The sequence below is a fragment of the Crocodylus porosus genome, unplaced genomic scaffold (assembly GCF_001723895.1).
Source record: "Crocodylus porosus isolate Cpor-Errol unplaced genomic scaffold, CroPor_comp1, whole genome shotgun sequence".
NCBI classification, from domain to species: domain Eukaryota; kingdom Metazoa; phylum Chordata; order Crocodylia; family Crocodylidae; genus Crocodylus; species Crocodylus porosus.
Window position 1 is genome coordinate 31,835,521 of NW_017728917.1, and position 12,381 is coordinate 31,847,901.

Below are 12,381 nucleotides of genomic sequence, written 5' to 3' on the forward strand. Positions count from 1 at the left end.
CAATGATGACCCCCAAGTCTCTTTCTTCTGTAGTGCTATCCAACGTAGCACTGCCGAGCCTATAAGGATGCTGCAGGTTTTTCCTCCCTTCAAGACCCTGGGATAAAGCTCATCTGGCATTAATTATATTTATTAAGCATTCAAAACTTCTGCCAAGCACAACATATACAATACTACTCGCCTTTTTAGATTCTCTTCTATGTATAATACTTTCAATTTGTGTTTTCAGAACAGACAGTACCAATAGTAATTTTCAGCCTTTTCAACAGGCTGAAAATGAGACAACATTAAAGGGACAAAAGCAGTAGCCCTAGTTCCACCTGACAAAATGTAATGCAGTCCTTGCTGAATACCATCTAGCCAATAACGATAAAGCCAGCAAAGTGATTACTTGGAAGTCCAGCAAAAGAAGCTCTCAGACAGGAAAAGAAGATAGATCTGGGCGATAAGCGAGATGGCTTTCATTTGTGTAATTGTCTCAAAATGCAATAAAAATTAAGTGTGTATGCAACAGAACACTAAAAACTGTTTACTCTGGAAGGGTCTCTGGCTAGATCCTAAAGATTGTATGGAATGCTTAGAGCCTTTAAACACTTTAAAACCGGGGAACTGTTCCATAACCAATAATTTCTGAGAACACATTAAAACACACCAAAGAAGAGAAACTGGACAACATCGCTGGTTCAGCAAGTTGTAAGAGAGCTGAAGTTGAGATCCTCAGCTACTTGTTTTAGTGCATATTTTATTGCTATAGGTAAATTCAACTACCTGCATGTGGAAATGGCTGCAATAGTTTGCTGTTCTGTACAATAGTTTGTTTTGTGGTGTTTTATTTTTCTGTCCTCTCTCTCTTTAAGCATTAACATGAGCAAAATACATTATCCTCCCACTCTACTCGACATTGGTGAAGCTGCAGTCTAGAATATTGCATCCAGAAGGATGTGGAGAAGCTTGAGAGAGTCAACAGAAGAGCCACTCATATGATTAGAGGCCTGAAGAGCAAACCATATGAGGAAAGGCTGACAGACACGGGACTGTTCAGCCTGGAAAAAGAAAAGACTTTGTCGGGATTTGGTAGCAGATTACAAATGTCTTAGGGGAGAGCATCAGGGGCTACGTGAACAACTATTCACCAAAGTGCCCCAGGGGAAAGCGAGAAGCAATGGCCATAAACTCCTAAAAGAAGGTTTCAGACTGGATATACGGAAACATTTCTTCATGGTTTGTGTGACAAGACTCTGGTAAAGACTCCCAGTGGGGTTACTGCAGGCAACTACCCTGCAGATCTTCAACAGAAGACTGGATTCACACCTTGCTGGGGTTATTTAACCCCAGCAATCTTTCCTGCCCAGAACAGGAGGCTTAGACCCAATGATTTCACAAGGTCCCTTCCGGCCCTGAACTTCTGTGAAACCTATAGAGCTATTTAAAGCTGTTAGGGTGACAATATTTAGATCCTGAGGAGCACTGGATTTGCAGCTGAATAAAGGCATGACCTGTGGCCTAGCAGAGCTGCTGATCACAAGGCAGAATAATAGCTAAGCCAGCCATTTCCTTATGCTAAGTAACCACCTTAACTGGGTTAACCATTTTTCTTTAAAAAGCAGCAAATAAGTCTGTGGGCTGTGAACCAGTTACAGCGAGGAACGAGATAAGATACAGGGGCCCAAAAAGGGTGGAAGATGGTAGAAGATGAGACAGAAAACCAGACTGGAATGTGGAAAACAACACATAATTGATAACAGAACCTGAGATGAACAGATGCAAAAAGGTGAATGGTGACTGGTAAAGAAGCCTCCAGAAGCCTCCAGGTTTTGGTCAAAGTCTGCCCATTGAATGAAGAGCAGGAGTCAAGGTCTTAAATGTGCTCATAGCAAAAAGACATGTAAGTGAATTAAATGCATAGGCAATTCCATGTTAATAAAACAAACAGTAAACAGAGGCGGAGCTCAAGACAGAGGAGAGATGGGTGGAACATAGGAGGGGCGAGGGTAGAATGAATGGTAATGAGCAACCAAAGTGTATAAATATGGGAAAAAACTATTGCGAGCAATGTGTGCAAGTAGCGTTTGTTCCCTGTCTGCTCTGGTTAATGAGTAGCAGCACTCATGCGTGATTGGATCGTCATCTTCCTAGTCGTTGGGCAACGTGTGGAGTCTGATTCTGACAAAAGGTAGTTGTATTCTCACTATACTCTGTCACAATATTTACTCACACTTCCAAAATATTTGACTTACCACTCCTGGGAATATTTTTTGTAGTCTGTCTGCTGCTGCAAGTGCTTTAGGCTTCCCACCACTGAGACAGTCTTCAAACTCATATAATGGCTGTCGTACAGGATTGGAATAGGAAATGTTTGCATTGTCAACAAATGTAATCTTCCTGACTCCCCAGCCCTAAGCAAAAGGGGAGAGAAATACAAAGAACTGGTAACATCTTAACAACATGAGACAACAAACAACTAACAAACACCTTTCAGTCTAGATCAGTGATTATCAACCGGGATGCTGCAGCACCCTCAGGTTCCCTGAGATCTTTTCAAGGGTGCCACAGGGTGCCTCACAATATTAGCACTGTACAAACATGATTCACAGGATAAACCCATTGGTATCAGCTAATAATCCATAGTGTTAGAACCGTTCTTACCCACTGTGGACTTTCTGGGTAGCTATACATGTACAGCAAGGCTGTTCTGATGCACTGTAATTAATCAAGTCTGTGGGAGCATGGTAATTACTACGCTCCAGCAGACTCCAGTGTCACGTACATCAGTGTCCCCGAGCCGAAAAACGGCGACAGGGGCACTAACTAAAGCTCATCAAATGAACTTCAGTTAAAGTGCCCCACTGCCATTTTTCAGCACAGAGACACTGATATACATGATGCTCTGAGCACTTTAATTACAGCGGTTCTTGGAGCCACTCTAATTAAAGTTTTCCCCTCTCCCTCCACTCCTGGAGCATGTGTATAAACATCCTCTGAGTTCTTTGCAACAGAAAAACTACTGTTATTTTTTTTGTAGTCAAAAAATAAAAGTGAAAACTAAGAGCTATCAATTTCTGAGGTGTGCCTTGATACTAAAAAGGTTGAGAACCACTGGCTGGTAAGTATACTAGATTTTTACCTGCACTAAAAGTTAAAATAAAACGCTTGAGCTATTACAGTTTTAGAATCAAATTATGGCAAAAATCTTTTCATAGAATCGTATAACGGAAAAATAGGGTTGGAAGAGACCCTGGGAATTCATTTAATCCAGAGCTAGCCAACTTGTAGCATACATGCAACAACAGCATGTGGCAAATTAGGGAGAGGACAGCCAACACAGTGGCAGATAGGGCAGGAAACAGACAGCAGAGCTGCACATAGAGCAGGGAACACAGGAGACGAAGCAGAAGGAAGAGCAGTAGACTGGGCAGAAGTATCCGAGTGGCACTTGGGGTGCGTGCCTGATTAATTTGTAGCACGCTTGCAAAAACAGTAGTTCCCCATTGATCTAGTACAAGCCCCTGGCCAACACAGGATCACACTTATCCAAATCCAAATCATCCCATTTTGATCACTACAATTAGAAAAAAAAAAGAGTAATATGTATTGACAGATCAAATTATGCTACCAGAGGCAACCTTTCTACCCCTGTTGACTTTGATATGATAAACCAGATGCCCTTGGCCACATGTGCCCTGCAGGGTGCACGATTTTGGGGATCAGATCCCAAAGGCAACCAGCACATGATCTTGGGCTCCCTGCGCACTAGCAAACTGAAAGCTGCACATAGTGCCACCCTACATGGGGCAGATTGTTCTACATTTTATGTAATATCTGCCAGGGTCCCTTAAAGGCAAACCTTGTATAATTATAAAACTGTAAATTTCAAGTATTTTCAATTTGGCTTTGTTGGCTTAATTTTTTTTGAGGACTCTCCAGTTCAGTCTTTTCCAGCAATGCAACTTGAAGAACACATTATCTTTTTTTGTTATATTATCACATTCACAGAATTGCAAGTTATTCTGGGGAAGGCGAAGTCTCGAGTAGCTCATATATGTTGATTTCATTGGATACTTAAGCACAGGGCTAGAAAACATGTATGAAACATCAGCCCATCTTTGATTCAATTAGAACTTACCATTAAAGTTCTGGCAACGCTACACCCAAGCGTACCAGCTCCAAGCAGCAGACACTTAGCAGATACAACCTTCTCCAAGTCAAGTGTAGGCACTAGCCGCCAGCACATCAGTTTGAGATTAAGATCTACTGATGACTCAGCTAACCTGTGAAGTTAAAAACAAAGCAAGATCACTCTTGATAATGAATTTTCTGAGAGGCCAGTTTTCCTTTCAATGCCACCGCCAGATAAAAGATGCATATCATTTGCCACCCTAGCTTTCTAACTTCTACAAATCTTCTCCTTGTTCCAAGCAGCATGACACCCCAATCCCACACACACATTATTATATGCACCTGCAAAGAGCAGTGTCATTTGTTGCATGGCAGTTTTGCAAAAGATAGCAAAGCAGGCAATCAGTTTTCATTTGCAGACTGATACTGCATTCTACAGTCTCTAAGTATCCCTCTAAAGCACTGGTCAGATCAGACTGCTGCAGCTTGTACACAGACGAGACAAATATAGGAGTTTTTTTTCACCTGTAGGAGTCAGCTCTCCTTAAAGCTGATTCTTCATTTAAAACGTCTCTCTGCTTCCCATCTTAAAATTTGAGTTTTTTATCACTTCCTTTCAGCAAAAGGAATTTGATCTGCATTATATATGGCTCTCTTAAACACACACCTTTCTAAGGAATGGCTTGAAATAATACTATTCACCTGTATACCTCAAAGGAAGAAAGAATGGAAATGTTTACACAAAAAATGAAATTTATTCAATAAGGATTTGATGCTACAAGGTACTGAGCACTCTAAGATTTCACTGATTTCAGTGGAAGTTGAAGACATTCGGCCTGTCGTGGAAGCTCTCTGCGCCTCAAAGATACAAAACCTGAATTCAAGTCATGAAATTTACCAATGGCACATTCTCTGTACTGGCTATCCTGGCTTTATTTCTGGTCAGTTCAGCAACTGGGTACATAACTTTAAGTGTCTTCAACAGTAATGCTACGTTTAAAAATTATGAAGAACAATAAGAGCATGGACAACAGCTTGCCTTCAGCTTAATTTTGAAAAATAACCAATTTGAACTTTAATTTAGTACCTTACCTTGCAAGTACTTATTTCTGGTTGTAGGGCTTTTTACTGAGAAGTCCCATTATCTTCAATTGGATCTTTCAGGGGAGTATGTATGGCAAATGGTAATAACTGAGGCCAGGACTGGGCACTAATATTATTGCAACAACATTTTCCCACTAGACAACCATCTGAGAGGCACATTGTTCCCTTCATCTATTTCATCTGCGGTCCGATATAGCTGAGACCTGCCTATCTTATTAAAGGTTTAAATCAACACACACCTTTTAGGATCCATGCATTCACTGAGATTCACCATTCTTGGACCCATGCCTCCTTTTTGGTTCTTCTCCCATCCAACAGCTTTTGGACAATCTACTTGTTAATATAAATGCACACAATTAATTTTTACCCTGGCAACATTTTTCTGAAACTCTAAATGAACTCAGAATGTTAAGAAATACAGCTCTTCATGGCAACATATGGTTAAAATTTGGCAGTGAGTGGCACTTCCAGAATGCTGTGCTTTATAACATGCTGCTTTAAAAGTTTTAGCTAAAATATGTTTTCTTCATCTAGACTGGGTATCTAGATGCTGAACCTAAGTAGACTCAGCTGCACTTGATTAGCTTAAAGGTGAGAGTATCTATTGGAGCAGTCTCTGGAGTCCCCTGGGAATTAACCCTTCAGCCCCCAGATATCTGGATATGTAAGCTTCTTAAGAACATCACTTGGCAGGGCACAGCAGAACGTCAGGTTCCCTCAAGAGGGAACCAATTGGACTGCTCTCCAAACACATGCAATTTATAAATTTCAGATTAAAATCCAATATAATATTGAGAGCTGACAAACAATTACAAAATTAATCACAATTAATTGCGAGTGTAAAAAAAGTTGCAATTTTGATTATACAGTTAAACAATAGTCACCACCTTCCCTCCCAACCCCTCCCCCCCCACCAGCCTGGAGCCCGTGCACCCTGAGGTTCCTCCCCCAGCCCACACAGCCCCAGCCCCGACTCCAGTCTGCCCCACACCTGCTCTGGACTCACACTGGTCAGAGCAGACTGGCCAGAACCCGTGCAAACAGCCCTGACGCTGGCCCACCCTGTGCCTGCTCAGACTCACCTGCCCACGCTGAGCAGCAGCAGCAGCAGCAGGTAGGCAGAAACTGCTGCTCAGTGAGGGGGAAAACCTGCCCCTCACCCTGGCCACTGCTAGGCCCTTCTTGCTGCACCTGCCCAGAGCCCATGCCCAGGTTGCCCTGCAACTCCTTTGCACTGCCACTGGGTGGTCTGTAGGCAGCAGCAATGGGGATGGAGAGAAGCACAAGGCAGCCCAGACACGGGCTCTGGGCAGTCACAGCAAAAAGGGCCCGGCAAGGGGGAGGGGCCACTTTTCCCCCACACCAAGCAGCAGTTGCTGTCGCTGCCACATTTTGGCCAATCTGCTCAAAATGGACATGTGCAATTAACGTTCATTACAAAAATTAACTCGTTAATTTGTTTTGCATCAATCACGTATGTTACCTGCAATTAACTGACAGCCCTAATAATATTTAAATATTATTATCTGTAGATGCTCTACTTTTAGCATATTGCACACAAACAAACCACGCCCAGCACTTTTCAGATAGAGACACACATGAGGGCGGTTGACTTTATTAGGAGCGATTATATGCGATTTATTGTGACCACATATGCCAGCCTATTAATTAATCTTTTTATATATCCATGCTGATCTCTCTCAAGATTATTATATGCAATAAACAACACAATTCAATCCTCACAGTCAGAAAAAAGTCAGAACATCCAAGCCTCAATGCTGCAAACAACTAAAAACTTATAGCATATAGATAATTATCTGCAGAATTGTGTGTTAAGTGATCATCACCTCCCCATGTCTCCATGTTTCTTTCTGTAAAGTAAGTAGAATGATATGTGGCAATTGTGGCTTTTGCCCAACTATTATTTGTTAAGTACAGAACTCCTTCTAGGAAAGGAGCTATATTGTGATGAAATGTTATCCACAACCACCAAGGTGCTCTCAGTCTACAAGTATGTTATAAATTCCTTCAAATGCTAACAGCATGAAATATAGATCCAACTTCCCAGCTTACATAACAAGTGAGATGCTTACAGTTTTATAAATCCACCCTCTGCTCCCATGAGAATCTAGTTTCATATAATTAAAATGATCAAGCATATCTGTGACAATATACAGTTTAAGCATGTAATAATGCAAGATACTACAGATTATGTATGCACTGTAACAGATTGAAGAGTAAATGTTTTCGCTCGATCTGAGCCTTCAAGAGGCCTACTACAAGTCACATTATTCCTACAATAAAAGTAAATGCAGAAAGGTATTGAGATGAGAGAAAATTGATTTTTATTCATGGAAACACATCCGCTTTCTGGAAGATAAACCTATTTTCTTTATAGAGACACCTGAATAATTTAAGATGCACAATAGCTGAGGCAGGTGCTAACGTATGCAATGATTTAGCAGCATTAATCCTTCTTTTATCTCTAAAGTAATTATAGAGAAGCAAGTCAAGTAACTCTGAAATTGCTGAAAGTAGATTACCTGGACTCAGTGCCAGCTGTGAAAGCTTTATTTCAAAGATGATACTATGCGTTACATCTCTTACCCCTTGCATGGTTCTGTCTCTGAAGCAGAGTACTTCAACTGAATGGAGATGACTACCCCTGGCATTAAAAAAACAAGGAAGTTATAAGTGATATAGAATTTCTCCAAGAGAGAAAGGAGGAGCAGTTAAGCAGGAACTTCATTTTAATAGTCCTCTAGTTTGATATAGCTGTAATCCTTTAGAGACTCTGAATATGACCAATTTTCTAGTGGTATGAGTCCCATGTAATAAAGTGTGTAAACAGCCAACAGCCATAAAGAAACCTCCAAATTCCCTACTATATCAGCAAGATCAAATATCCTGTGGTTCAGATACACCATAGAAGTCCAGATTGCAGCCTCAATGTTTAATACCGCAGTCTGCATAGGATACTTAGTGCTAGTTACACTGATCTCAAGGCACAAAACATAAGACAAGCCCCAGAGTACCATTTAAACAAAGTTAAATTGTCAGATCATCACAACTTGCTGTCCTACTTCCTCTAGACTCAGTGTGCTTCTCAAGGTCCCTGTTCTGATAGGGGTTTTTTATCCCTCTTAGCTCCACCTCCAAATTAATAAAGGTGGGATGACTGAGGCACCAGTCCCAGGTCAAACCCTGGAGGAGTGAGGCACCAAGAAAGCAGAACATGCACTTCCAGCATTGCCACCTTGGTACTGCATGGCTGCTGACACTGCCCCATTCACAGCTGCTGCTCAGGGCACTCAACAGCTCACTTATGCCTTTGACCCCCATTATTCATTATTTCTTTATTATTAGGTGTGCAGGGAACAATATTTGCGATTGCCGTACTGCATGACAGGCATAAATATGTTCTAGCCACACATACTGGAAAAAATATGGTTAGTGTACCAAGATGAAGGTTTGTTTTCTCACTGCATCTATTATTAAAGCATTCAAGTAAAAATACGAAGTTGGCAAGATAAGCTTTAGCAAAAACAACCCAATGTTAGGTGGCTATTGTTGTCATACAAAGACAATGTGTCAAATTAAAAAGCCCCAAATATTCGGCAAGGTACAGGCAGAACCATGTCAGCATTACTTCTCCAGAGTCTCTTGTCATTCAGAAATGTTATTCTATGAAGTGAGACAGCTCTCAGTAGCACATGCATTCTTATCAAGTCGTTCCTATACGAACACAAGAATCCAGAGCACAAACTGCTTTCAGGTTTTGCTTCTATTCAGTCATGCAAAAGCTTACAGCATTCTGAAGTGGAAGTTGCTGCTCATTAGTTTAAACTCAGTTTTAAAAATCCTGCAAATTCCTCAAAAAAATCCTCTCTGACACACATTGCACTTCTCAAGAATAAGTCTGTACTACAAGCAGAATAGTAGCAGGTGAAATTCTATTTTGAGGGAATTTCAAAGTGAGGAAGTTTAAGCACAGGCAATAAGTCTGGAAATGAACAAATAAAAATGGGAAAGAAGGATGACTCTGAGCAGCACATGATTATCTGGTGGCTGGAGCTGGACCAGTCCCTTTTCCTCACTCACTAAAAGCAGAGGGATAGGTGGGGGGGGAAGAGGGAATGCAGGAAGGTCAAAAGTAAGTTCTCATACACAACTGAGAAATCTTGGCTCTTATTTGCAGAGAACCATTCCCAACAAGTTCCTGGAAACATTCTACATTTTGACTTTTTCCGTTACTTCTGTATGTTTCAGGGAGCAAAGTTAGGGCTGAGGTGGATTGTGCATGTCAAGTGCTGTTGGAAAAAAGAAAGATAAACAAGTACCATCTCTGGGCTGCCAGAACCAGTATATTTCTAAGTGGCCATCCTGGATACTGGGCAAAATTGCCTGGATCATAAACTCCAATTGTCACCTGAAAATAAAAACAGTTTTACTGAATATTTAATTCATAATAGCATATAGGCCATATTAATAGTTGCTATGCATTTTTATATTAAAAAGTTATAACCATGAGAGATCACATTGGATGCTATCTTTCTCAATGTAATGCTTACCACAGCTTCCAGATTTATTCTTTTGGCCACCTAATAAGACACATACTTCACAGAAGCATACATATTCTCCAAGTTACTTACGTACCTATTACAGAACCTGTAAAAGCCTATCATTACTCAGATCTTTGCTCAATTCTTAAACAAGCCTCCCAATTAATTTGGTGGATGATCATGAACTAAAAGCAGACAGGCTATCAAATGCTGAGCTAACAAATGAGATAAAATCCCTGGCTAGGACAATCCACTACAAAAGCACTTAAATAACTGGGTCTTAATTTGAGGTACTGATGTTTCCTTCCAAAATAAACATTAAGGGAAAAATTCATTCTAGGATAATTCAGGATTCTTGTAAAGTACACTTGTATCAATGATCTTATATAATTTCAAACTGTACTTGCACTACCATTTTCAAACTCCACCTTTAGTTTTTAGTATATTTCAAGGAAGACATTAATTACTTCCATGACCATTTTAATTTCTTCTCTGATCATGAAACATGACTTGCTTTACAGGCCTCTGTCCAACACAAATTATACCTTCTTCATCCTCCACTACTGAGTTATGTTCTCATCACTTTAGTACCAAGTAGCAAAAATGATGCAAAACACTAAGGGTACAGACACATACATATGTCTGTACACTTTGAATACCACCACACTTTGCAATGCTACAGTACTGAGCAAGCATATGGGCCTGTCCCAGGTAAAGTGTTCATTGCGTACTGTAGCCAATCAGTGTGCTGCTCCACACCTAGGGGGCTAGTGAGCTGGCACCACAGTATGCTTCTTGATCAGGATTCCCCAGAGGCTTCCAAGGATAGAAGAATGCAAATGGCAGAGCCTTATGGGTATTTAATCTCCAGTTGTCTGTTTGGTATTTAATCTCCAGTCACTGTAGGGCTGGTCCACTTAATCTTGGGAATGATGTTCAGTTTCACACACATCGCCTTCTCTGTAGAAGCAGAGACTGGACCCTTAGAGATACCTTGTCTTACAGTCTTACAGAGAAACAAAATGCTAGCTCTGCTCTCATATTCATAGGGGATAGTCTTTGCATCCCCAGCCATATCTACCTTACTGTTCTAGAACATCAGGACTCTTCCAAGCATGCTGGCACCACACTTCCTCTGCTTCAGGACTAACCCACAGGTGGTCAACAGCTAGATTTGCCTGGATGAGATTTCCAAGCCGCATTGGGGTCACTGATGATATCCACATTCTCACTCCTGGTGTATTGCAGCTTAGCACACATCCACTACTATTCTCAATTGCTCAATTACGTACAAGGCATTGGGGACCACTGAATGGTCAGGCAAGGTTTACAACGCCAGTCTTCAGAAATTCTAATTTGTGTCCCTGATAATGCAGGTAACATTTATCCCCTGGTGCTCCCACCATATAACTGAAAGGCAGAGCGACTATTTCTGCCCTGCTCAGGAACAGGCTGACCTGCTCGTCTTGTGGCCCATGAAGCTCTACGCTGGATAACTGGCTGCTGGGATACTGGCCTCAAATACTGGCTAAGCAGTTGCTGGACAACTATGGAACGTACATTTGGCCACTTTGAGGAACAGACGAAAAGTACTGAGGGTCTCACAATGTGGGGGGTGGGGGCAGGGGTGTGATCTGGTAGGCTGGGAGAAAAGACCAGCTGGGGCTGCCGAGAATGACAGAGCACTGCTCACAGCATAACCAAGATGCCAGATGGGAGGAATGGGCAGAGGTAGCCTGCCTTACCACATAACCCCACCTCTATTATTTGAGCTGCTGTGTCAGCTTGTGTTCTTAGGCCCCCACCAGCAACTGTGGGAGCAGCACCAGATGAAGGTGTTCACCCCAAGTCATCACCAAGTCATGCCAGTGTAATCATAAGTGATGAACGCCACAAACATTTCATGCATTCCTTATCAAAGGCCTTTCCACACTTGCTTTAGGCTCCTGAAACAGTAGGTACACCAGCCCCTGAGCTCCTACGTGAGGACCCTTGTCTGTCTGTGGCTGCCAAATAGGGCTGTGCAAAGCTTTGGCCTGATTCAGAGGCTGAATCTCTGAATCCGAATCAAATCAAGAGAAGACAAAAAAATTCCAAATTGATTTGGAGGATCCAAATGTCTATACTGAGTCCATGAGTTGCATAGTTAGTAAGGTCGGAAGGAACCTAAGCAGATCAGAGTCCAACCCCCTGCCACAGGCAGGAAAGAATGCTGGGGTCAGACAACCCCAGCAAGGTGTCTATCTAGCCTCCTCTTAAAGACCCCCAGGGTAGGAGCCAGCACTACTTCCCTTAGAAGTTGGTTTCAGATCCTAGCTGCCCTGACTGTAAAGTAGTGCCTCCTGATATCCAGCCTGAATCTGCTCTCTGTCAGCATATGGCCGTTATTCCTTGTTACTCCCGGTAGTGCTCGGGGGAACAGGGACTCTCCCATTGCCTGCTGGTCTCCCTTGCCCAGTTTTATAGATGCCCACCAGATCCCCTCTCAGTCTCCTCTTGTGGAGAATGAACAGGTTCAGATCCCACAGCCTATCCTCATAGGACCTGCCCTGCTGCCCCCTGATCATGCAAGCGGCCCTCCTCTGGCCCCTCTCCATGT

At 42.1% G+C, this 12,381-nt stretch overlaps 1 protein-coding gene across 6 annotated transcripts in view; it reads right to left on the reverse strand.

Annotated features, from left to right (window-relative positions):
* ATG7 (autophagy related 7) overlaps window positions 1-12,381 on the reverse strand; it is a 285,204-nt gene that overhangs the window by 236,462 nt on the left and 36,361 nt on the right. For 5 of the 6 annotated variants that reach the window (XM_019537035.1, XM_019537037.1, XM_019537033.1 and 2 more), the window contains exons 8-12: window positions 9,561-9,649; window positions 7,764-7,885; window positions 5,460-5,553; window positions 4,124-4,268; window positions 2,238-2,396 (exon numbers count right to left, since the gene is read on the reverse strand). In XM_019537035.1, coding sequence (XP_019392580.1) covers window positions 2,238-2,396; window positions 4,124-4,268; window positions 5,460-5,553; window positions 7,764-7,885; window positions 9,561-9,649 — 609 coding nt within the window. The remainder of the gene's footprint in view (window positions 1-2,237; window positions 2,397-4,123; window positions 4,269-5,459; window positions 5,554-7,763; window positions 7,886-9,560; window positions 9,650-12,381) is intronic. The other variant, XM_019537034.1, reaches the window with a different exon arrangement.